General features: G+C 41.5%; 1 protein-coding gene across 4 annotated transcripts in view; it reads right to left on the bottom strand.

The window, feature by feature from the left end:
- Nucleotides 1-585: 585 nt before the first annotated feature.
- Nucleotides 586-26,881, bottom strand: part of RHBDD1 (rhomboid domain containing 1) — a 420,273-nt gene continuing 393,977 nt past the window's right edge. For 3 of the 4 annotated variants that reach the window (XM_086943885.1, XM_086943884.1, XM_086943886.1), the window contains exon 7: nt 586-3,486. In XM_086943885.1, the coding sequence (XP_086800011.1) occupies nt 3,380-3,486 (107 nt within the window). In that variant the 3' untranslated portion in view covers nt 586-3,379. The remainder of the gene's footprint in view (nt 3,487-26,881) is intronic. The other variant, XR_015300952.1, reaches the window with a different exon arrangement.

Here is a 26,881-nt window from a genome sequence, read left to right as displayed (position 1 = left end):
TTTAAACATCACTGTAAACAATGTTTACAGCCGGAAACATCAAATTTCTATTGCAGCTTGTGCTGCAGTCCGGACAGGGGCCGCAGCACAAGCCACAATAGAAAAAGGGATGTTTTTAAACATCCTTGTACCATGGAAGTTTGGGGGTGGGGGCACCACATATGCCCCCAGGGCCACATAGCAGAGGCTCGCGGGAGACATGGCCCTGCTAGGGGCCACCAAGTCCCTTTCCAACAGTTTTCCATGGCAGTGGGACCACCATGGAAAGGCTGTGGGAAATAAACATTGTAATTTCTACAGCAGTGCCTGCGCAGGTACCGCCCCCATTATAGGGATTACGGTCTGACCGCCGCTCCGACGGGCTCCTTGAGCCTGTTGGTGGTGGCAGTCTTTCCCCTTGCTCTCTGTGCTCCAACCGCCAGCATCATAATCCGGCAGTTGGACCACTGCCCTAAATGTCAGTCGGACAGCCACCAATGGCGGTCCGTCTGACAACATAATGAGGGCCTACGAGTCTAATAGCTGTAATAAAATCAGCCATTACATAAAATTAATTACAAATAAGTTATTGCAAAGTCGCAAAAATAGGGCTGTATCAGATTTGTTTTTAATTAAGTGAATGTACACATGAAGACTTCATGGCACTGTTAGTTTTGGAATCTGTATTACAAAACAAACCTTGACTTTTCCCAGAATATGCCTTGTGAACACCACTTACTGCATTAAACCTGGTGTGATGGTGCACAAGCAGGCTGTGAAGCTGAGTAATCACAGTCATGACGTAACAAATAAAAAATATGGAAAAAATATTCTTAAAAGAATTATTTTTATTAAACTATTAAATCAAAAAGCTGTGTGATAGGGGCACATGGATCCTTTTAAACTGTGTGGTATCTCAGTATGAACCACCAAATGTTGCTTTTAAATGCAGACCAACATTTGCAGTGTTATTATTCCCTATATGACGTCATGGAAGGAGAGAAGGGGTGTCAGGGGCAGGCAAGCTTCACAAAATGTTTTACTTCTCAAAAAAATACCCTAAAAACACGAATGTAGCTATTTTTAAAATGCATGGGCTGAGATCAAGTGCCCCTGACACCTGCCACCATAAATGACGAAAGTGAACACCTCAAAACGAACTAGATGTTTTCAAACTGAAATTTTTTTGATTTGGCAATAGGTGCAAACACTTTTCGCAAATTCAGGGCCAGATTGACTACCGGGCAGTTTGGAATGCTGCCGAGCTGGGGCTGATTTCACTGCGGTGAAGGCTGATTTAATTCATGGAAACCTGCGCGTGCTTCGAAATAATTAAAGCAAAATGAATTTCGGTTGGCACATGCAGGTCTCCATGAACGAAATCAGCCCCCAGCTCAGCAGCATTCCAAACTGCCTGGTAGCCAGTCCGGTCCTGCCCAAATTGCTCATCAATTACGGACCTGCATGCATTACTACAACACTAATGCATTTAGCCAATAATGTGCAGTTTCCCATTCCCATGACATACTTGTGTGCTTTCTCTATACCAAACTATACAAGGATTCAAATGATTGAATGTGGCTCTCACGAGGTTATCAATCTGAGAAAAGCAGCAGTACTCTGATTCAGATAGAGGAAATACCAAACAGTGACCTTGTAGAAAGAGAGATCAAAAAGTATCTGAAGACAGGAAGCAGTAGAGCGAGTTCACACATTAAAGTCTCATACAATACATATTTTTCCCTTGATCCATGCAAGGCTGCCAAGTGCTAATTTAGACTAGGTAATTGTAGTTCGTCAACTTAATCAAGTGAGAAAAAACAGGAAATAAGTACTACACAAAAGACAAATGTAAGTCTAAAATTGAAGTGTCTACATATTGCCATTAGGTCGCCACCGTGCAGCAATTTTCATCGAACAGGAAATATTTTTGGATTATTAAAGACTATTATACCTTATGAAACATTCTAAAAAATGTGCTTTACAAATTGAAAAAACCTATTTACAAATAAGCTCCCAACTGAGAATTAGAAATACCTACTGTAAAAAAAAGAATAATTGTGCTGTTTCAATGACAACGCATTTGGGAGTACACAAAAAGTGAAATGTACATACTGCGATTACCTTCGATAAGTAATAAGCACAACACATCTCAGACTTGTCTTTACGAAAATAAAATATGAAAATATGAGATGTATCAAAGTTTCAAGTTTCTTCTCACATCCAAGAGTAGCTCCCCAATCAGTCCATATAAAAACATTCACATATAAAATATCAGGAAATAAAGTTATTAAATACGTTGGCATTTATGAAGTGCAATACCAATAAAGGGGAATATTTTTGAAAGCGTAGAAAACCCTATCTAATGAATGGATGAGCCCATGTGATAGTGTTTTTGTGATTTATTCCCTTCCAATCTCGAATATATTTGTTGTTTTACATGCTCGTGAATTTAGTTTGCAATCTGTGATAACAGCAGTAACTAGAATTCGTCTGTACTGAAAGGAATTCTTCAGACTGGTACTCATGTGTTACTGAGGCCCTTTATAATTGGCCACCATCTAAGGACCGATACTTCGGGTACACCACCCTGCATGATCATCAGTACACCGGGTACTGACATGCACACTGGTGTCTCTTCTATTTCTGAACAATAATTTCTCCTGCTTAACCCCTTCACTGCGGCGGCTATTCCGCCGCAGTGCTAAGGGGGCGGGGCGGAAGAGCGGCGGGCGCATGCTGGTGACGGAACCGCTCCGTCACCAGCGTCGGTTGCGCTGTGCTTGTGACGGAGCGGTTCCGTCATCAGCACAGCGCCACCGCAGCTGATGACTGAGCGGTTCAGTCATCAGCATACAAGGGGTTAAAACAGGAAAACAAATAGCACACACATGTAAATAAATGGTCAGGTAATATTAGTCTGTGCAGGTTAATGCCTATCCAGGGCCTAGGAACTCACAATAGTGTTGAGATGGAGAGGAATAAGTGCATTTGATCATGGTAATTTCGTTCCCCCATTCACTGTATTACTCATAATCTGTCCTCGTGTGCTTTTCTGGGATCTGTTGGGAAGCTCAAATCTCATATTTATGGGCACTGTTTATGATATTTCAATTGACCAATAACATCCTTGAAAAGGTGAGACACCTCTGTTGATCAGAATTATATTACAACTTGACGTTTGCATCTTGTACTTGTGCTATCGCCCAAGCAGAGTCTCTTGTGTTCATGAAAATAGACAATTGTGTAAATAACAGACATATGATACCAGAAGGTAGAATCGGACAATTTGGCACTTAAGCTACTTGGTACAGGTGAACAATATTTCCCTGAAATAATAACGCTTCCACCAAACTGGCTACAATGAAGACTTTTGCAGTTGTTTATAAACTTTGGCATATCACTGTCGCTCAAATCTTTGAAGTCTTCGCCTTCTTGTTTCCTCTGGTGGCAATGGATCTAGCGGCTGATAAAACTCAGACGGCGGTCTCTCATTTCTGGGCCGAACTGTAAATTGAAATAAACAATATTTTAAGAACAGCCCAAAAACATCATTGTTAATATCTTATTTTAAAATAAACAATGTATTTTCAAAATGCAGATAGCAAGCTTCATAACCCTGTACACTAAAGGGAGATTTATTGATTCCTACGGTGAATGATCTGTTTAATGAATTACTTTAAACATAAGCATTTTGCTTGCCTGGTTCAGCAACAAAGTTATCAATAAGTTAACCAAATGTGTTTCTTTATATAGGTGGGATAGGGTCAGCTTCTACTAAAAATGAATCAGACAACAACAGTGGTATTCCTTTTAAGTACTGCCATCAAAGGTGACCATGTTACAAAGTGTATTTTTAAGACAGAAGATAAGGTTTTTGCACAAGTTTGAAATGCAAAAAAACACAGGTACCCAGATCCCAAGAGTAGGAAGATGCTGCACTGTCTGCTCTATGCACCCGCTTTGCCTATAGTGAGCTTGTCCACTCCTGGAAGAGGATTAATAAAGGAATGCAGGATGTCGGGTGGGGGGACTGCAGATGGGCTCGAAACGGTTGGAGACTGTTAAGCCAAAGGCAGAGTTCGAGCCCCAGGTGGCTTGGTCAGGGAGGACAACCTGCCACAGGTGGAAATCTTGGCTTACGCCACATTAACAAAGTTGATACATTACCTGTGGTCAGCGAGCCTGGCAAGGCCCCTACCCACATTTCCTGAATTTACTGTACCACTTTGTCTATGGTAACTGGAAGGTTTACAGCCCAACAAACCAGGTGGGAAATCGACTTGGGAAGACCATTCATTGGAAAGGAATGGGATCAGCAAAAGGAATGGGTGCACATAGTTTCCCAGAACACATGCTTCAAATACACACAATTCAATTATCTACACTGTACATACCTCACCCCAAATAGACTAAATATCCTATTACACAGGGATACCATGCATTGGCCGTGTTGCTCCTTGACTAATGCTGATTTTATACATATGGTACGGAACTGTCCGTGAACAGCAGGATACTGAAACAGGGTAGTGGAGAAAATGGAGCACACACTGAGTAAATGCGACCTGCAAACCTTACAGATCTGTGTACTGGGAATGTACCCATGGCAGGCGAGCAGGAAGGTGGGCAACAGATTCCTTGACCTGGCCCTGATTCTTGCCTGTGAGGACATAGTGTGTCACTGGCAAGCGACAGAAGGTCCTTCCCACAGCAGGTGGAAAGGGGAGGTGGAACGATGGGTCGCAATAGAGTGGTTAGCAATAAGACTTGAGGAACTGAGGGGAGTACGCTGGAAGCCTATCGCTGCCTTTTGGAAGGAAGTCTTTGCAACCTTTATAGTCCTGGACAGCTAAACACCACCTGCAATACCTTGTGCCCTGGGCCCTCTTGGGGATTTCCGTTCCTAACCCCTTGTCCAGTTTCCCTGATTCACGCTTCCTTTCTGATTGGCTAACGAAGGACAACATTCAGTAGTCGTTATTTACTGACACTACTGCATTTGATGATATACTGTTGATGGTGAACGGTTATTGCCTGTGCTTGTAATGGCTGTTGTGGGTTGGAAAAGTGTTTCCTTTTGTTACCCATGGCTGGATGGAGAAAATCCTGAACATTGAGTTTGAGCTCTTCCTATACTTTGGATTCTGTAAGTCTTCTGCACCAAGTTAGAGGGCAACGCATATGAACGAAGCTCTGCATTGTTACATCCAACTATTTATTGTCTGTTGATTAACCATCAATGAAAATCTACTAAAAACATTTAAGAAAAAGATCCCGAGGGGATGTACTAAATGTACCATCTTGGATGTGGCTGACCCAGAACAGTCACTGGGATGCCTTTTTGTGGAAGCAAAGAGGGTCACAGGCATCTTCCAGTTACATTTTCTCATGGTGGTGGGAGATCGCAGACCACACCTCCCCATGGAAGCATAATTGGCCCTTTTAAAAGGAGGCGTGGGTGCCTATACATAAACCTGGGGGAACAAGCATCTATGGAGCTGGAGATCAGGCTCGCCACTCTGTCAATACAGAAGGCGCCACTCTGTCAGTATCTAGTTTTATGTAGGTATAAGAGCGCTATACAGAGACAGGAGCATAAATAAGTTACATAACATATAGACAACCATCACATCACAAATGAAAGCATATTAAACAGATTGGACTGATCATCAAACTTGGGAGTCAAGATAGCACATTATTACAATAATCAGGTGGTCCCTCCTGCTGTTGAGGTATGGTGCCTTGAACTTGGTGCACTACATCCAAGGTGTCGGTGAGCCTCAAAACAGGCTAACCTATATGCTTTATGTTATGAATCTGTTGTTTTAAATGTGTTTGTTGATGGGTTATCCCTGATCTCCGGAGGGAGAAACTTCCATATCCTGGAATCGGACCTGGAGAAAGTGCAAGAATATGTTTTATTTTTCTTTAATATTGGAGGTTCTACCAAAAAGGAATTTGCACTATGAAAGGAGTGGCTTCCTCCTGAGATCTTGAGGTATCTGAGTTCATTGTGGTGCAGGACTGTATGGGTCATACAAGCTCTCTTTAACTAGATCCTTGCTTCTAAGGGGAGCCAGCAGAGGGACTTTAGTGATGGTGTGATGTGGTTGGGACAAAATATTTCACTTTCTTCAGGAGATTGAGTTGTCAGAAAGTGCTGCATGTGGATGAGCTTATGTGTGACTGTATGGGTTAGTGAGTTATTGTGTAGGGGCTGTATGGGTGACTAAGTGTGTGTATGGATGTGTCGGTGAGTGAGTGCATGTGCCAGTGGTATATGGGTAACTGGGTATGCAAAAGGCAGTTAGGTGAATGATGGGGTATATGAGTGACAGTATGGAAGAGTGAGTGAATGTCAGAATAGCTCTATGGGTGAGTGTGTGCTTGTGTCAGTGACTGTATAGGTGAATGAGTATCTGTTAATATCTGTATGTGTATGTAAGTGTGTGTAACTGTACGGATGAGTAAATGGCTGTGTAATTGACTGTATGGGTGAGTGAGTAGGTGTGTGAGTAGCTCTATGGGTGACTGAATCAGTGTGTGAGTGGCTGTGTGGGTGTATAAGTGGATATATCAGTGACTATTTTAGTGAGTGAGTGGGTATATGAGTGGCTGTATGGGTGAGTGAGTGGATGTGTGTGGTGATCTATGAATCAGTGAGTGGCTGTGTAAGTTCTGGTATGTGTGTGAAAATGGGTTTGAGAATGGTAGTGAGGTAGTTTGAGTGGGGGTATGAAAGGTTATATGGGGGAGTGAGTGAGTTCGTCAGAGATTCTGCGGAGGATGTCATCAGTGATATTATTTGAGATGTCATCAGCGATGTCATCAGTGATGTAATATGTGAGGTCATAAGCAGTGCATTGTGGGGGTGCGAGTTGTAGTTAGCTCACTAACTATAATGGCTGAATTTCTCTGGTTTTGTACGAGTGATACCTGGGCCTAACTATAACGTCTTTGTAACCTTTGGTTTCTTCAGTGAATTTGTAAGATTTTTTCAAATTCCATTTCCTAACTATAACGTCCCTGTAACCTTTGTTTTTTCAGTGAATTTCTAAGTTTTTTTTAACTTGTAGTCTCATTTGGAGAGTGGTGGAGAAAGGAGGCTGGGCTTCCGACCACCTCTCAGGAATCCTACTGTGTAGGACTTACAGGAGGTACCAGGAGGGCTTCCTAGCCCCCATGGTCCCTGTGGAGTAAAGTGGACTTCATCCCACAACCAATAGTCTACTACGAGCCATGATTGAAGAGTAGTGGTGTAAAGGGGCGTGCCCTCTGAAGATCTCTTAGCAATCCCGGTATGTGGGACTTACTGGAGGTGAAGGGAGGGGTAGTTGGCCCCCAAGGACGTCCTTGGGGCATTTGCAGAGTGGTGATAAAAGAGGGCATGGCCTCCAGTCCTCTCAGCAATACCACTGTCTGGGACTGGTCTGGGACTTACTGGAGGTAACAAAGGGGTTCCTGGAACCCAAGGAGCCTCAGAATCTAAGGGGACCACCACTGCACCAGGAGGCGCATTAGCAGAGTGGTGGTGAAGGGGGCATGGCCTTCAGTGACTTATTGAAGGTGTTTTTAAAAAATTTCAAATCATTTTAAGGGATGGGGGCTGTGTGGCCCCCATTCCCTGTGCCATTTTCAGGCCCAGGGTCCCAATCCCCCGGGGCCAAGACTTTTTTCAATGGCTCAGAGGGGCTGCGCAACCCCCCTTGCCCTGGCTAATTTTGTCACCGTGGACCCCATTCCCCGGCTTTTTCTTTTTTATATTCTTTTTGTATTTTATAGGAGGGCTCAGTAGTCTCCCTCCCTGGCCATTTTCAGCCCCGGGACAGCAACCCCTGGGGCCTGCCTCTTTTTTGATTTTAATTTGTTTTAAATGAGGGAGGTGAACTGTGCGGCCTCTCTCTCGGAGTGATTTTGGCCCCGGGATCCCATCTCCCGGGGCCCAGCCATTGATTTAAAAATGTCTTTATTTTCCAAAGGGGGAGGGGCATGCCCCCCCCCCCCCCCTCCTAGGCCGATTTCGGCTCCAGGGACCCCATGCCCCAGAGCCTGGCCATTTCCTTTTTTTAAAATAGGGGATGGGGCCACGCGTCCCCCCTCCCTAGGCCTTATTGAGCCCCAGGGACCTCATTACCGGGGGCCCGGCCTTGTACAGATGGGGAGTGGGGCTGCATGGCCCCCTTCCCTGCACAGAATTGGGCCCGGGGACCCCTTCCCCCAGGCCTTCCCATTTAATGTGGGTGCCTTCAGAGCACCTTCTCACCAATGGGACAGCGGGTGGACCCTGAAGGCCCCCGGATTCCCTGCCGACTCCCCGCCTCCGACAGGAGCTGGCATTGCATTGAGATTCAGGGAGCTGCTAACATGCAGCTCCCTGGTATCCAAAGCAATGTCTGTTTCCCTGCTCGCTTCACAGCAGGCAGGGAAACAGACACTGCTCTCGCTTGATTAACATAGAGCACTTGTTTGCTATGGGTTGGAGGGAGCAGCCAAGCCGTTGCCAACTGCAATACCCTGGGTGTCGGAACCCCTGGACATTGCTGGAGCCGGTCCTGGGGGGTGGCAGTCCCCAGGGCGGGGTCTGCAATGGACCTCCTTAATTATTTTGTTTGTTTCCCAGGGCGGTGGCAGTCCCTGGGGCTGCGGGAATGGCTAGAGGACCTCCCCCACTGTTTAAAAAAAAAAGTATGTGGGCCAGGAAGGTGGCGTCCCCTGGGACAACAGGGGAGGCCCTACGGCCTCCCCGCATTATTTAAAAAAATAGTGTGCCATGAGGAGGTGGCGGTTCCCAGGGCAGCACAGGGGTGCAGGAGCCGCCCAAATATTAAATCTTAAATCTAGCCCTGGGGAGGTGGCGATCTCCATGGCTGCGGGAGAGGCCATAGGACCTCCCCCATTTTCTGTGGTTTTTTAAAAATAAAGTTTGTGCCCCGGGGGAGGTGGCGGTTCCCGGGGCAGTGAAGGGGGGGCGCAGGATCTGCTCCTCAACTTTAATATCAAATATTAAATTTTGCCCTGGGAGGGAGCGGTCCGAAGGGCTGAGGGGGACCCATGCAGGCCCCTCAATTCAATATTTAAACTTGCTCCCGTGACCTGGTCCACTTGGGGGCCTAGATTAAACGAAGCACGGGAGCCCGCACTTCGTTTTTCTTTCGAGATTTGGCAAGAGTTGCGGAGCATGACTGCCACCAAACCCTAGACCCTCCCCCTCAAGAGGCCTTGGGGGTCATGGTGTTACTACCCTGCTCCCTTTTCTTTTCTTAAGCTTTTTTCTTGTGACTCGGTTCAACAGAATCACAAGATGGCTGCCAACACTTCATGGTTCTGAAGTGTTGGCGGCCAATCAGATCTCAAGCACAAGATTGGGAGGGGTCACGGGTCCAATGCTGCATCATTTGTATATCTGAAAAATCTTTAGAATTCTCAGCAACCACTGAATGGATTTACACTGTTTAACAAAGAGTGCTTTCTGGACCAAGAGCTACCATTCTGCCAAATTGGTGCAATTATGTTCAGCAGTTGGCGCTGTAGTCGTGTCTAAAGTTTCAGATGGAAATTAACATAGAAAAAAAGCATTTTGGGACCCCACTTTTTTCTCGGCCCCGGCTTGACGGATCACTCCGAAATTTTCAAAACAGCAGGTGATGTGAGCGGTAAACTAGTTTTGGGAATTTTGTCAGAAGAAGCCAATGTTATCGACAAATCATAAATGCTCCCCCTATGGAAAGTATATCCTAACTATCAATACCTACTGATGACCACCAGTAGGTAATATATATATCACTACTGAATAAAAGAAAAAAGAAAGTTATATTTAGGTGAAAATTTCAGTGCTAACCTAAAATGTAGAATTTTTTTTAAAACCCCACAGAAATTCACCAGTTACTTGCGCCGCTGCCATGCATTGCCTAGGAACTCAAAACAGACATCACTTATGACTTCATTTATGACATCACTGAAGTAATCACAGATGACATCACTGTCCCACAGGATCATGGAAAAAATGACAGATTTTTATATTTTTGTGGGCCAGGGCACTTGTCCCTCTGGTACCCCCCTCCAGAAGTGCTAGGGGGCGAGGTGTGCTTACTCTGCTCCTTTATATTATTTGTAAAACATTTTCAGGACAGGGGACTATGTCCCTGAGTCATGTAATGTAAATTGTACATTGATACATGTATAGCGCACTACTCACCCGCAAGGGTCCTAAGGCCCTTGTACGAATACCGCTGTGGAACCCATCCTGGCTTTCCCTGTGAGGCGTCCACTCCAGGGCACCCCCAAGGTGGAGGCCAGGCATCCTTAGCGTTGTGGGGGCCGTTGTGGAGATTAAGCAAGCTATTGCCCAGAGTTGCAGAGTGGGACTCCATGATTGGAAGAGGCACAGAGGCGAGAATTATCAGGTCCGTGGAATTTTTGAGCCCAAGACCCGCCGAGGCGGGGGATTGAACCCAGGTCCCGGGCCAGACCTCTGCATCAGGGTCTGCCGCTCTCACCATTGAGCCACACTTCTCCAGCAACATTTTTGCCTGCCAGCAACATTTTTCATCATGTTCCTGGCAGCCAATATGAATTGCCCTAAGGGAAAAAAGCTCCTTCTTAAAAAATGCACAGACACATAGACCGAAGCATGCCCACACTATATGCTCCAGAATTTTGTGCAAGTCACATGATATAATTAAGGAGATCATTAAAATAAACAAATATGGTGGTTTGGAGCGCAAAGTCGTACCCTTTGAAGGGCAGCCTGTGAACAAGGATGTTACTGTCTTTAATGTGTACGGCATGATGCCAAGTCCAGTAATCTCAGCTTGACACTTGCTCAAGGCTGATATGAGTGCTGACTTCGTTCTATGGACGAACTTTTCAAACACACACAAATAAATTATATATATATATATATATATATATATATATATATATATATATATATATATATATATATATATATAATATATATATATATATATATATACTGGCTTTGGAAGAAGACCGTTTGGTCGAAACGCGTCGCCATTAAAACTTCTTTGAACACAGACCCTGGAGTGCGAGTCTCTTTGTGTGGTTGCGGCGTGGATGTAAGCTGTCAGCCCTTTCGAACATATATATATATATATAAATATATATATATATATATATATATATATATATATATATATATATATATATATATATATATATACACTAGAAAATTAGGTGAAGGATTGCAAGAAAAAATACAGCCAGCTTAGGGCAAAAATCCAGATTCCAAAGGATGCGGTTCACAGAGAAATGAAAAATCCAAATAAGAAGTGACTCAAATGGAAGACTCACCAAAGAACAAATAAATATTTCAACTACAATGTTTCGGCTTCCACCTTCCTTAGGTAGTACAAGATTGTTTGCTCAGAGGCTGCACAGCTGACACTGCTGAATTTTCAAAAAGCATCTTTAGTGAACATTTTATTTTGAATGTGGAATCAATGCAGTCCTGGTATCTTTTGAGATCAGTGATGTTCAGTCCATTGGGATGCAACAATTTTAGATGGTACATCCAGAAGTTTTCTCTGGAGTCCAGTAGTTCTTACTTTAAGACACGTTCCTCAGAGAAAATCTTCAAATCTGATAGCAAATGATCCACAAGGTTAAAATTATTCGATACAGGCCGATCAAGTTTCCGATTAATTATTGCTGATTTGTGGTTCCTGAATCCTGTACAGAAGTCATTCACTGTTTGGCCTATATACCACATGCAATTGTATACACACACACACACATATTAAAGCATGCGACCGTGCCATCACTTCTCACGTCGCGGCATGAAGCACCAATCTCACCACTGGGGTATGGGATTAGCAGGCAGCTGAAGTAGCTATTTCAAACAGCACCCTTGTAACTTTAGCTGATCAGTTCTTGAATCTAAAGTTAAAATTCCAGCGCCATAAAAATCCTTCAGGTAACCATGTTGCCAAAGGCCCTTCATAAAAAGTATTCAAAAAGTATTCAGTTGAAAGCCTACCCAACAAACTAGCACAAAGATGGAGACCATTTGCCATGGTAAGAAGTGTTGTGAGTAGAACCAAGATGCACATCCGATATTTTATGAGATTAAATGTTAACTCTAGGTATTTGTACTATGACACTTGTGCAGGTTTTGCATTAGATTGTCACCAGGTACATTTATCCTGTCTAGTTGAAAAAATGAACATCTTAGTTTAGATGTGTGCTTGTTTGCTCTACAATACGTCAATAGCAGTCAGTTTCCACCACAGCCCTACAGGCTGTCTGACAATAAGCAAGATATGTGCTGTCTTCGGGGGTTGAACGAGTTTTAGCTAACATTTCAGTGAGATCTGCTAAGAAAAAGCACTCAGAGGCACTACAAGAATTAAGTAAGTCCTCCTTTTAGTGCGCGTTTCACCTCGGCCCCATTATCGGAATACAATCTCAGATGTAGTGTAGTTCCTATATTCCCAATAAGCTCTGTGCATTGGAATAATATATCCTATAGATTTGATGTAGGACTTATGTCTACTAGGTCTCTAGCGACTATACAAGACTTAATTGTGAGTGCCAGCTAGCTCAGAGGTCACTAGAAACGTTCTCGAATAAACAAGAAGGGATTTGTTTTTGACAACCGCATAAACATGACAACTTTGTTTCCCAAGAAAAAGAAATACATCTCTCAGAGTCGCGGAAACAATAGATAAGTATTTCACTCAGTCAATCGTGCATGCTTAGTTTCAACAGAGTTTGTAGAGAAATAGAGAGACGGGCGTTTTCAATAAAAAGGTTTATTGAACAGTCTTCTTTCTCGTACAAGAGAAGTGAACTGCTACAATCATTAAGCAGACTGCAAAGTATAATGCTACAGCGATAATAGTATTATAAAATAATACCGTAAAAGCATTGTATGGTTTCTAAGCCATATAAAAATGCATACATAAATACCATGGACTAAAAATATTCAACTGGTACTTCTAAATACGCCTACCCCAATGTACCTAACCTAAGTCTAGTACGCGGGGAGAAGTAAGTATTGTGTAGCATAGGTTTAGTTGTTTGTGCCAAGAATCTACCAAAGGTTTCTCTAGGTTCTAATCAGCTCCATACCTTAGTTAGAATGAAGGAGGTCTGGTATCTCAGGCTCGGGACTCGATTTCCCAACACCCCGCAAGAGGAGCTTGAAAACACTGGAGCTGGATTCTCGGCGAGAGAAAGGCAGCCTCTTGATCAGTGCATCAGCTGGAGGGTCGGCTTCCTTTGGCACTTGCTGTAGCGAGCTGCGTCAGGCAAGTAGATAGTCGAACTACTCTGAACCACCGTAGTGTGCCATAGCAAAAGAAGGTATATTTATACCTTGAAGGTGTTTAGGAATGCCATAGATTGACGTAAAGTCGGGCATATGAACGTCTTTAAAGAACCCCTACGGAACAGTTGTTCTTTGCAAAGTACATGAGTTCTTGGACAAATCAATATTCAAGCAAGGGGAAGTCCCTGACTGCTTAAGCTAGTTTTCCAAGAAGTTGTTTCTATGCCTATATAAGGGCAATGTGAATTGTACCTATATAAGGGCATGAATCAGGAAAATTCACTCTGAACTCTAAACGCCACACAGCACCCACGCCACTTTCTTATGTACAACATTACTATGTTCTAAACACATTAAACATATCTAAACATGATGTGTTAAAACTAAGGCTCCCTGTTTTCCATTTTTACTGATTTTTACAGATAAATACAGACAGAAAACAATTTGTTTTCTGTCTGCATTTATTTTTAAAAGTTGATAAATACAGAAAATTGTGCTTCTTTTAAGTAATTCTCTGTGCAGTCTCTCATGAATTATAGGCCAGCAGCTGACCAGATGGACAGAAAGGGAAAATAAAAAACAGGATGAAATTTCTTTAAATATCAGAATATGCCACATACAATTATGGTATAATGCTAGTATTTACCATTGGATGTACTGTTATGTAATATTTGGCAGCTTAAATAGGTAAAAAAAAAACACAGACATCATAGTATGAGTGCGCATTTATCAGTTAAATAGATAAGGAAATGTACAGTTTTACAACTTCTTATATACGAAAAACACAATAAATATGGATAAATATGGATAAATACAAATAAAATGGCCAAAAAATAAATATGGATAAATACAGACGGATATTGCCCAAAAATAAATACCATAAAACCGGGAGCCCTAGTTAAAACCCACGCAAAATACATAAAAAATGCATTGGTACTGGTTGTACACAAAAAGCATTTGTGCTTACGCATTTAAAGCAATGTTTCATTCAAAGCATATAGTTTGACATTTTGAAATGCTATCCGAATGAATCACGAAAATACATTTATGAAATGGCTCCTAATTAGAGAAAAAAAAGTTGAGACCATTCCATGGCAGATTTTAAAACTGTTTGAATGTGGACAAGGTCAAATATTGTCTCTTGGAAGTTTTTCAAAGAATTCTATTTCTCTATGAATAGTTCTACTATGAGCAGATTACTTTGTGCCAAAAAATAAAAAATACAAATTTGGAAAAACAAAAACTTGATCATAGAAAAAAAGAGTTCCAAAGTTAGAAACTTGTTTTGAAAAAAATGAAGGTCTAATTCACAGTCTCTTAGAATACTGTGTGCCAATTCAAACGTCAATTTTATTGTTTGGAGAAAACATCAAATCTTTTAGGTCTGAAAAGAACTCGTCTAGCATTGTAGGTGAAAGTTGGATTACCTTATTAAGAAGATTAATTGCAAAAAGATAAGATGCATCGCCGTCAGCGTTGGTCGCGTTAGGAATGTTCAAATTGGATACCTGTGTGCCGCTTTTCTCTCATACCTCACCGTCAGCATTTTGCGTCTGTGAAATCTCAATGAATGCAGTCATCAGAATTGGAAGCCGCTGGGGACAACACTGCGCATGGGCCTTTACCGGGTCCAGCAAAGCATCAACATCCGTAGGCATGACTGATGGGAGTGTGAGACAGTGTCTAAAACGCATTCTTCTCCACATAGCAGGCATCGTAGAACAGGTAAGATGCAATCTTGACAGATTGGTCCGAATGACATAAACCATGAGGTATTTAATCCTCTTAAACGAGTTAATCCTAAAATTTGGACTATGGGCTCACGACACTTCATCGCCAGAAGAGTATTTTCCATGGTGAACGGGGTATCGCTGCTGATTTGGCTTGCCATATCGGAGCAAAAGGAGCAAAAATAGTATCCCTGTTGCGAGTCCCAAAACGAGAGGCAGTCCGCCAAACACAGAGTGCACTAAGTTTGGAAAAAATCCTAGGACTGCTTCAAAAGATGCTAACAGTCCCGAAAAAAATCATCTTAAATACATGTACAATACCACTCGTATCAGACATGTTTAAGATACGACCTAACATTTCTGAGAAATGTACAGGGCAGTTTGTAGTTAATAGGGTGTGTATCTCTGCAGCAGAGCGAGTGGCAGATTATAAGTTTCTTTGGCCGAGGTCAATGGACAAGTTTTTTTGTAAAAGAATGGCTTTCATTCTGCTCAAAGTATCAATTCGTATAGAAGAGATGTTCAGTGAAGGCCAAAGTGGCGACTCCCGGTCTTACTTGGTTTTTGGAAACAATACTTGCGTACAGCAAGTGACCAAGGCTGACACAGTTACGAGATAGGCTAAACCTGGCAACATGCCACAGCAGCTGTGATTATTCAACATAATGCAACTTCCATTAGAAAGTTGCCTTAAAATTGGATCAATCACTGCAGCTGGTGAACCTTGCAGGTGGCAGGGAAAATTGTTAGAGGAACCATCGCAGCCCCGTGTAAGTTTATACGCTGACATAGGAGAGAACCGTTTAGTGCGCTTTCACAAATATTACCACTAAGAAACACTTCTTTCCCCCACTCCAACATCTGTGTGTGTGTGAGGTAATTCCCAGGAAGTCTTGATGTACTCTTTACCCAAACTTCCATATCGGCCCGCTGGTATACGTTTTAAGCAATACTGAAATGGAAAGTTGTAACAGACAGAGTGATTGTACTGTGTATTATCCATTCAATGGCTGGTTTTTCAGCTACTGTAAATGGCAATATTTCCAGTTCTTCAATGCTCAGCACCGTATAGTCTGCTCCCCTCTGTGCCAATTTGATTTGTTTATCTGTGAGATTAAATTCAGAAAACAGTGACGTTGTGTTGATTAAACGCCAAGGCATATAGCCTGAACGAAGGTTTTGTAACGTCTAGCCTAATAGAACGCAATTGTGACTGACCATGTTGCAACATGACCAAGTCCTGTTCCATTATGTCTATGGAAGAGGATACTATGCTGTCCAAAGAATATATCCTGGACGACAGAGTTGTTAACCTGTTGTCAACTACAAAGAGAGATTTCTCTAATTTAATACAATCAATTTCTCGTATTCGTTCTGCAGTCTCTGCTTGCGTAATCTTCCATGCTTCAATATATAGGGCATAAATACCGGCGTATAGAAAACGTTTATGACACTTTTTTTTGGCCCTTGTAGGAAGTCCCTTAGGTCAGTGCCATCTTTAAGTAAAGTGCTGTTTTACATCTTTCAGTGTAGACTTGTGTAGCCACTCAAGGCACAGTTTCCCTACATTGTATGACGTTACTATCCCTGGATGCTGTCTTTGAATATATTTTGGATCTGGCCTAGTGTATGTGAAACCCTTGTGTCTTATTCAGGAATCTATCTTGACAGTTGTTTGTGTCTGTGGGCCAGATTAACCATTTTTCCAATCAGAATCTGTTCTGTTGTGAAGCAAAATAGTATGTAGGTCGACCTCCCCCTCTGGAGTGTTACTGCTATCAGGTGTAGGTTTAGGTATGGACGGTTTGTTTAAATCTTTTATCTTGGCTAACCCAAGAAAAGATGTCTGTGAACAGTGTCATTCACAAACATTATTTGCTCTGGGATGATGCAGGCTATAAATAAAGTTTCTAATCCCTGCACTTGCCAGTCTTTTGTACATCAGACAGTTTTGATCTCAATGGTGTCTTTCCAAAAGTCAAAACCTAATGTAGACAGCTGAGCATAAAAGGCCGCAGAATAAATGTGCTTTGTATTTGTCAACATACCTTTCATTCCTGTCCTATTACCATTTTTAAAGAAAAATGATTCTGGATTTGAAACGTTCTACCCTGAAAAGTATAGAAATTTGCCAAAAAATGTTTTGAGCTACCCTTTGGTGGCGTAGGACAATGTTCCCATTGGTTATAAGTAAATACATTTCTAGGATTTGCAGATTTATGCAAAAAATGATGACAATAGTGATTATAACAATACATTTGTTCATAATCTGATAAACCCTTTAAGTATTCATGATTTGTAAATTTTGCAGACATTTCTAAGTCTGACATCATATTATTAACAGTCTTGAAGTCCGAATCATCAGAAAAGGTACCAGATGAAACAAAGCCACTCAAGGAAATCTTGAATTGGTGTAGAATCTTCAACAGCTCCGCCGGACCAAGAATGTCATATTCAGTTCTGTCCCAAGCTATACCACCTGGTATAGGAATGGCTGTGATGTTCACTGATGACAAGCCTCTTTGTTCACAATGAGATGATTTGTGTGGCTTGAGGATTAAGTTGATGTTCTTACTTGCTGTGTCCTTTTTAACATATCTTCCATTTATCAGCATTCCCAAAGTAAATACAAGAGTCAACCAAAGTAGAAGAAAAAGTACACCCAACACAATCCAAAATTCAATCCATGGTGAAACCAGATATGTCTTTTCCAGTTGATAAAAAAGTTCTGTTGTTTATTCCTTAAAAGTTCTTTTTACCTGCGTTATTTCGGGTTCCCTGGGATCCTTGGAAAACGTATCAAAGTTAATGAAATAGCCAGAGGCAGTTCAGTCAATTGTAGGGATTGCATCAGGATTCGATGAAATCGCTGGAACCACTTGATCAATTGTTACATTTGTATAGTCAGTTGCTATTTCATTGTAGACAGGCGTTTCTTGACAAACTGTTATTTGGGTCTCAAGAGGTACAATTTCCATGGCTTTGTTGCATAGTCCTTCTTCTCGCACTGCAGATTCTTCAAAGGTGATGAGTCTCTCAGTTTGAACCTCTTGGATAGTAGCCAGATTTGGGCGTCTGCTACATCTTTGGAGTCCACTTGGCCTACTACTTAGGATCTGACCAGGTCGATGGACATGAACCTGTTCTCCTTTTTACCAGCAAGGGGCGTCAGTAAGACTGTTCTTGATCCGTGGATGGCTAGGACAGGTACTGGTTGTCTGTAAGAAGGCCCAAATTCCTTCTTGTCCACGATCTTTTTTCTGACTAGATCCCCAATCTTTGGAATCCAGACAGGTCTTGCTGGGACGTATGGTTTCTCTTCAGTGTTTGTTGGCTTCAGGAGTATGTTACTTTGTCTGGATCTTATTTCATTTAAGTCCTGCAAAACAGCCAAACGATCTTTGATATCAAAGGGTTTTTGTTCTACCACTGAAGTGTGACAATCTAGGTCCGGCACAATCATTCTAGTTCCAAAAAGGATTTCATATGGAGTGATACTCCCTAGAGAACTTCTTAGCAGATTGTAAAGACTAAGTTGGACACTTATTAGATGTTTGACCCACCCATCACCCGAGCCTAATACCCTGACTGTTGTAGATTGCTTTATGTCCCGTTTTTTTCTCTCCAATACCTAATTTCCCACAGGATAGAATGGACTAGAATACGGCAATGCAACGCCCATATTGGCCATGGCCTCTTTGTAAGCTCGAGAGCTAAACGCAGGACCCTGGTCAGAATGTAGCATCCTGATAAAGAATTTGTGAAAAGTAATGCACCCAGGCAAACACATAAACACTGGCACAGTTCAAGTAACAAAAAAATAATATTTAATGATAAGACACTGGATTAGCACAGAAAGTACAATTTAATAAATTTGATAAAAAGTGTCATGAAATAATTCATTGACATATTGATTAAAAAACTGTAAAAATGTTTTTTGTTTTTTTAACAGATATACATTATTTGTTTATATAATAAGATGATACAGTAGAGAGATGGTTTCCGTCTACGCGTTTCGACACGTTGAAGGTGTCTTCCTCAGGACACTACAATCTTGTAACTAAAAATAGACAAACAATATTTTAAAAGTATGCTTCTGTGCTAGGCAGTGTACAGTAGTTAATACAATTTACTAGAACATTTGAGCCAGTAGTTTGATAAAATATCATGATATACCGCATAACATCAGTTCATTCTATTAATCGTACAGAGAGATATTAACAAAACATAGTTAATTCATTCTATTTGTTGTAGAAAAAGATTTTAATAGAACATAGTCCAGTTAAGCCAGACAGTTAACATTTTGTTGTATGGAAACATTGTGAAAAAGGAGAGCACCAGTAAGGACAAAGAAAAGAATAAAGATAGTACATAAGTATTTAACAAAAAAGAAAATGGTGTTTCTCCAGTCACTGAGTTTATTGAGATGATCAAGGGTTCTTTTTTACCTGTTTAATAGTATTTCAAAAAGCTGTCCTAAAATGACTAAAGGGCAAGGGGGATTACAATTAATATTGGTTCAGGAAGTATCTAATCGATTGGGAATATTGTTTAGTCGAGCAAAATATATAATGTCAGTACTTACCAAATATTATATTTTCAAATAATGTGGAGAAGAATAGATAAAGTAAGCTCGGGTTCAGTTCAAATCTAAATGCTGGACTTCTTTATCTGTTTGTTTCAATCATTGAAAAAATCAGAGAACAAAAAACAGAAATCACCTGTTAAGTTCAGGACAAGATTATATTGAACAGAATAGAGATACAAATGGCGAGGTAACCATGACCTATCTGTCTGGGATTTCTTAAATCTCATGAATACGGTGTTAATAAATGGAGAGAAACATTATCACATGCAAAGATGTATATTTAAATGTTTAAACTCTTACAAAGAGAACATGTGATATGGGCAATTTAGAATGGACTCAAATTGATATTAGTGGGCTTTCCCATTGCGGAAATTGTGATATATCTGTAGCTGATGTTATCCCCTGACAAATACCTGAGGTACAGCTGATACGTAATGATATAGCTCCTTTTGTAGAAAAATTACATCAACGTCACTTGCGGTGGGTCAAATTATCATAAGGGCGTCTTCAGATCCTGAAAGGTTAAAAGTATGAATAATTTGGTTAGTTTCCCTGGTGATACGCAGCGTGCGTATGGATTAATCTACTGAAAGCAAGCTTTGCTTATAGCTAAGTTTAGATTTACTCCATGTGCCTATAGGGAGCTTAATGCTAACATCAGATTACCAGAGTCCAAGAGGGTATTATAGTTGAATAGGTTCCATACTCATCAGGTTTCAACTCATTATTTCATGCAATTCTTGCGACATGCATATATGTCCTATAGATGGTTTGGTGTATCCTAACTAACCGGAGATAGGCGCAAGAAAAAACATCCTAACTTAAAGAAAAGGGTAATATGTTCTCATTAAGGTAGACCTATGGGCAGGAAGCCTTCTTTACCTGAAAATACATGTGACACAGCTCTCCTATCAAATGGGCACTAGTACTTTCGTAGATGTTAAAAATGCTGAAAATAAAATATATTTATAGCTAGTCAAGAGTGAATGCGGCCTCATTTACATGCGCGTGTAAAAGGAAAATGTATTTTTTTATAATTTGAGAAAACATATTTTATCGGTTAAGCACTGGTGACTGAGTAATGTCAATGCTAGGCAGTTATCTATAGCTGAAGACACGACAAATGTGGGCCAGTACTACAGATTGGATGATTCAAATTTCTGCAGTGTTCTCAAATAACTGCAGTATTCTTAAACAGGGAAATGATTATGCGGTTGTTACCTGTGTTAAAAAACTGTATAGCAAACCGGAGCAGCGTAGCTTCGCGTCTGGGGAAGGTCTAGGCAAGATCAAACTACAACGACAAATAAGGGGCAATGCTGCGGTAAAATATTTCAAGTGTTGGTGGTATTGTCAAGTAGCGAAGTGTCTATGCAGTCATTACCTATGTTGAAAACTATATAGCAAACCGGAGCAGCGTGGCTTCGCGTCTAGGGAAGGTCTAGGCAAGATCAGATTACCGGCTATCTAAAAGTGAGAACAACGACAGATGAGGAGCAATGCACGGTTAACTTCTTCCATGCTCATGACAAGGTCAGCTCGTCATGAGACACAGTGGAGCTGTGCTTATGACGAGTTGACCTTGTCATGAACAATGGTATATCTCACTTTCCAGCACACAGCGGGAAAACCCCTTAGCAGCCAAGGTGTTAAATACTTCAAATACTAACGGTATTGTCGAGTGGCGAAGTGTCTACACGGTCGTTACCTGTAATAAAAACTGTATGGCAAACCGGAGCAGCGAGGCTTCGCGTCTAGGGAAGGTCTAGGCAAGGTCAAATTACCGGCTATCTAAAAGTAAGAATAACGACAAATGAGGAGCAATACTATGGTTAAATACTTCAAAGACTAGCGGTATTGTCGAGTGGCGAAGTGTCTACGCGGTCCTTACCTGTGTTTAAAAATGCATAGCAAACTGGAGCTGCGTGACCTGGCGTCTGTAACCTCAGCGAGTCAGTTTGGTACAATCCTAATGATTCGTTTATATACTGCGCATTGCGATAGGTAGCGTGAATTGACGATTCCGCCTTTTAAAGGTATATTCCATAATTGTCCGTGTTGTGCAAGAGCAGTATGGCGATGAATCGATTCGCCTTTTAAAGGTATATGCCATAATTGTCCGTACTATACGAAAGCAGTGTGGCGATGAATCGATGGTTAGTGCATCTTTGTCGAGGCTACATTATTATGTTAATTCTTCGACCTTGTTGAAGAATTAGCCAAGCCAATACTGCAGGCAAATAGTACGTTATGGCAAGTCCCATGTTTATCTCATAGTGATTAGAAGGCATAGTGAAAACATATGGTGTGTTACACTGCAGGTTAATGTCAGAGGACGGCAGGGATATTTTGGTTATAATGTTCATAAGGTGGTGGAGGGGGGAGGGGGGGCCTGCGTTTGCGGGAGAGGAGGGTTTTACTTAGGGAGGACTGTGATGTTAAATAAGTATCCGTTAATTTCACTTCTAAATAATGGCATTTTCCCAGGGTAATTCATTGTTTAAACCATGGGTAAAGGTACCCAAGGAAAAAATCCAGAATACTTCTTTTTTCTTTCTGATTTTGTCGCCGCCGTTGCTGTTTGGAGTATGGATTTTCTCCAAAATGCGCCATCGGATATCTAAGGGGGAATGTTTGAATTCAGAAAAATGGTTGAAAAGTGGGGCTGTGAGCTTACATGTCTTGATGGCGGACCTATGCTCTGTTAACCGTGTTTTTATTGTGCGTGAGGTCTCTCCCACATAGCCCAAATTACATGGGCATATGATCAGATATACTATGTTACGTGTGTTACACGTCCATAGTTCTTTGGCATGAATGTTAAATTGATTGAAAGTAAATGACTCTCCTGGGATAATGCCGTCACATGACTGGCATGAGCCACATCGAGAGGTGCCTCTTACTTGATTGGCTCCACCGATTGATTTCTGTATAAATGGGAGTTTATTGTTCGATGCAGTGTAGCACGATCGGACTATAAGGTATTTTAGGTTCTTATTGCGACCGTGTGCAAAGATAGGTTTTCCTAACTTAGTTTGTGTTGAGTCCACATTTAGAAGATGCCAGTTGGCATTAATGATTGCCTAACAGTTGCATCTAATGTGGAATGCTTAGTGATACAAACCAGTTTTGGTTCTTGTTTTTCTTTTTGGGATTTAAGCAGAGCATCCCGGTCGTAAAACCGTGCCCTTTTGTATGCCTCTCTGACGAGGCGGTGGGGATAGCCTCGTTCAAGAAATTTCTGTTTCATTGCGACCAATTGAGTGTCGTAGTCCTTCAAGTTAGTACAATTTCTTCTTACCCTAAGGAACTGGGGGAAAAGGGATGATACAGTAGAGAGATGGTTTCCGTCTGTTAAAAAACAAAACATTTTTTACTGTTTTTCAACCAATATGTCAATGAATTATTTCATGACACTTTTTATCAAATGTATTAAATTGTACTTTCTGTGCTAATCCAGTGTCTTATCATTAATTAATATTTTTTTGTTACTTGAACTGTGCCAGTGTTTATGTGTTTGCCTGGGTGCATTACTTTTCACAAATTATTTGCCCTGACCCAGGAACCTTATCCGTATCAGGGGGTCCTTGTTTCTTCACATATGATTATGCACCCGATAAAGACTCACAAATCTTTTATAACAGTTCGGGCATCAGCCGAGCCCTGAGGCCACATCCAAATGAATATTGTGTTGATACTTATGGGATCGCAACTGTCCATAGGGACGTCTGCTTGTAGAAAGTCTAATGCTGTCTAACAATGGTGTCTGTACTGGACTGGCTACACTGTAGTCAGGAATCTGGCGGCGTTCTCTGCTGCGATGTCTGTTGCAGTTATGGCAGTTAATTGCAAATGTGGGAATGTGGCCATTCATCCCTGGCCACCAGTACGTCTCTTTTAATTCTAGTATAGATTTAGAGATCGCCTGATGTATCAGACCCTCTCCCAAATGTGCTTCGTGTATCAAAACTACTCTACGTTTCCTGTTTGGAATCACTCTATCCCCCACTCCAGGAATTCGAGCGAAGGGAACGGAGTTTGCGTCAATTATGTATGAGTATTCGAGTGGGTTTTGAGGTAATGCTACACCTCTGCCCTTGCTTGTGGCATTGACAGCTGGCAATATTTCGCAGTCTATTTTCGTTTTTGAACGAGTGATTGTGGCTACGGAAGCCGTTTGCACAGCTGCCTTTGCGGCTTCATCAGCCAATAAATTCCCTGCAACGTGAACGCCATCACATTGATGACTCAGTGTATGTATCAGGTGAGCTTTTTGTAGTTCTTGTCATAACTGAACTACTTGTTCCCATAGCAACTTATGCTTAATTGAGCCTCCTTTTTCACCCTTGAACCCGTTCTGCAAGTATTTATTGTAAGATTGAACGCAATAATACAAATCACACACTATGAGTGTGGGGAATTCGCAATCAGTATTTTCAAGCGCCATCTTGAATGCTTGTAGTTCAGCTCGCTGAGCTGTACAATCTCCTAGAGATTGCGTTTTAGTGACCATCGGTCGGAATTTACCATTGCACCAGCGACCTTTAACGATCATGCAGCACTATAAGCTTGTTTACCCCCAATAGCGGGCTGTGCTGATCCATCAGTATAAATGATACATTCATACTGTTCTAGAGGCAGAATTTCAGTAGGCAGAGGACAGTCTTGTTCATATTGTAGAAATTTTTGTGTTTTCAAATAAGGGTCGAAAACATATTCAACGTCTGTTGCAGCAAGAGAATTAGCCCATTGTATCCATCTCGGATATAAAGCTTTTTCATTCGGAATGCTTGCTTTCGTCACTGCCTCTAGGCAGGTACAGGAGTAACGACCATTATGTGCTTACCCTGTACGAGGGCTCTATCTTTTCTACTGCAGTTTGAACCGCTGTCAGAATTTTTTCTGTAGAAGTGAATTTCATTTCTGCTTGTGTGTACATGTGTGATTTGTAAACTATTGGTACTTTTTCTCCCTCATTAACGGTTAAGTATGTGAATCCGCATCTTCCTGGAATGATTCGGATCACCAAGTTGCATACGTTTACGTGCGTTTGTAAATGTGTTGTTGCTAACATGTCTTTTTGGACTGAACGCTAAATTTCTGTGTGTTTTTGAGTCCAATTAATTGTTTTAAAATCCGGTTTGATTAATTTGTACAGAGGTTTAACCCTTTCTGCATGGTTTAGTATGTAAGTTCTTCCGAAATTTAGGAAACCTAGAATCGACTGCAAGTTGTTCAGCGATTTTGGAGGTTGGAGCAGCGCACATTTCTCTAGAAAGTTTGCTGCCAGGCTCTTGCCTTCACTTGATACCTCGAATCCTAGGAAAAGGACGTTTAAGTGGATAATTCTCAATTTCTTAAAATGTAATTCATACCCTTCAGAGGTGAAGCCCAATATTATGGTGTTCACCCTGTTCAAGTGCCTATCCAAGTCATCGTCTGTTAGATAGATGTCATCGACATATGATAATGCTTCATCATCATAGGTCTGTAGCAACTCTGTTACTCTGGCCGAAAATAACCCTGTACTATTATTGAATCCCTGGGGAAGACGACAGAATTGATGCTGTGTCCCCATAATTGAGAAAGAATAAATATACATACTTTCATGTGCAATGTTGTGACAGAAGCAACCGTTAGAAATATCTAATGTGGTTTTATATTTTTTACGCACAATGTTATTCATTAGTGCTGCACTGTGTGCATTTTGTACTGCAAAGGTTTTGCAACAAGAGTTTAAATGTCTGTAATCCAAAACTAGACGATATGTGTTGTCTGGTTTGGAGTAAGTAAACAAAGGATTGTTCATGGACGAAGTGCATGTTTCAATCACTCCTTGGTATTCAAGTTGATCCAATATCTCCCTGACCTTTTTTTTTTAGCTTCTTGCTTAACTGGTTAATGCCTTTGTGCAGTTGGTTGCTTTTTTTTACTGGATTTTATGTTGAGGAGAATCCTCATCCCATCCTACATGATTTTTATATAATGCAGGAGCCTGAGCTGCTACTGCCCATTTCCTGGCATAGGTATATTTTTATGAATTGGAATATGGTTGGAGAACGCTGGCATAATGATGTCTTCGCCATGTGGGCACTCCCTGACAAATTCAGGTGGCCAGTCTTGTTCAGCTAAAAGAATGTCATGACCCTATGAGAGCTTCTCCCAAAAGAGTGCTCTTATTTTTCTAGTTATGTCCCCCTCCATCCGGAGGGTTACTTCGTATAACTTATGTGGGACACTAACCCTGGTAACTGCAGTTTCAACTTGGATGTACTCATTCAAGTCCACTGTCTCCAGATGATCCTTCAAATTCTTGCGGCGAGCTATGGTGACTTCTGCTGCGCTGTCCAAAATCGTTTGGACCCATTCCCCTTTCTTGAGTTGTGTCCTCACAATCCTCGGCATGTCTGATCTTTAGACCTGCTACCTTCTTTTTGGTGAATTGAGTTTTCTTATTTTTTGGAACGTGCTGGTCGTCTTTGGACTTCACGCGTTCTTCCTTTTGTTCTTGTCGTCCTCTTCTTTCGGATTTCTGTGAGGAAGTCTGAAAGGTATGAGAGGAACGTGTATCAGTATCTTGATATCTATCAGGTTTTTTCAAATTATCCCTATTCCTGAGGTTATACCTCCTTTCAGAGGGCTCCTTTTGAGGAGACCTACCTCAGGATTGAGAACGCTTCTCTTTAGAAGTTTGGTCAGTGTTCTCCCACTTCTTTTTGGGAGTAGTAGGAGTGTTTTTAATAAAGACCTTTTAAGGACTTTCTGTCAGTTGGGTTTTCACTGGTTTACCACCCAAACTGTCTCTTCCTATTTCGTCATAGGATTTTTCAATTATTCTGGCCAGTTCATATGGTTGCTCAGTTACATCAAATTGTCTTAACTTTTGGCAGATCGCCACTGATGCTGCTTCACCTTTGATATTAGCTAATATTATTGTTGAGACCTGTTTGAAATCTTTCAGTAGTGTCATACCCAGATTTAAAGCAGGTTCTGCCCTGTATTCATTTTGAATCTATTTCAGGACGTCTAGTATTACTGCCATAGGCGGAACACCATGTGCGTGGTGTAGATTGCAGCAAAGACTGTACCCCAAGTGTCTCAGTCCTCCAGGTGTGGTGCGATCCCCATTGGTAAACAGATTGTTAGAATGCTGTGTTTCTCATGAGGGGTAGTATCAGGAAATACTGCCTCGATTTGAGTAATTTTTTGAGCTATCCAGAATGGAATTTGTTCCCGTTTTGCAGGTAATTTTTCAATGACTGACTGTATAGTCTGTGCTGTAATTTTATTTGT

This window comes from Lissotriton vulgaris, chromosome 11 (genome assembly GCF_964263255.1).
Source record: "Lissotriton vulgaris chromosome 11, aLisVul1.2, whole genome shotgun sequence".
Lineage (NCBI taxonomy): Eukaryota > Metazoa > Chordata > Amphibia > Caudata > Salamandridae > Lissotriton > Lissotriton vulgaris.
Note: the sequence above shows the minus strand (reverse complement) of the source record. Positions and strands in the feature narration are given on the sequence as shown.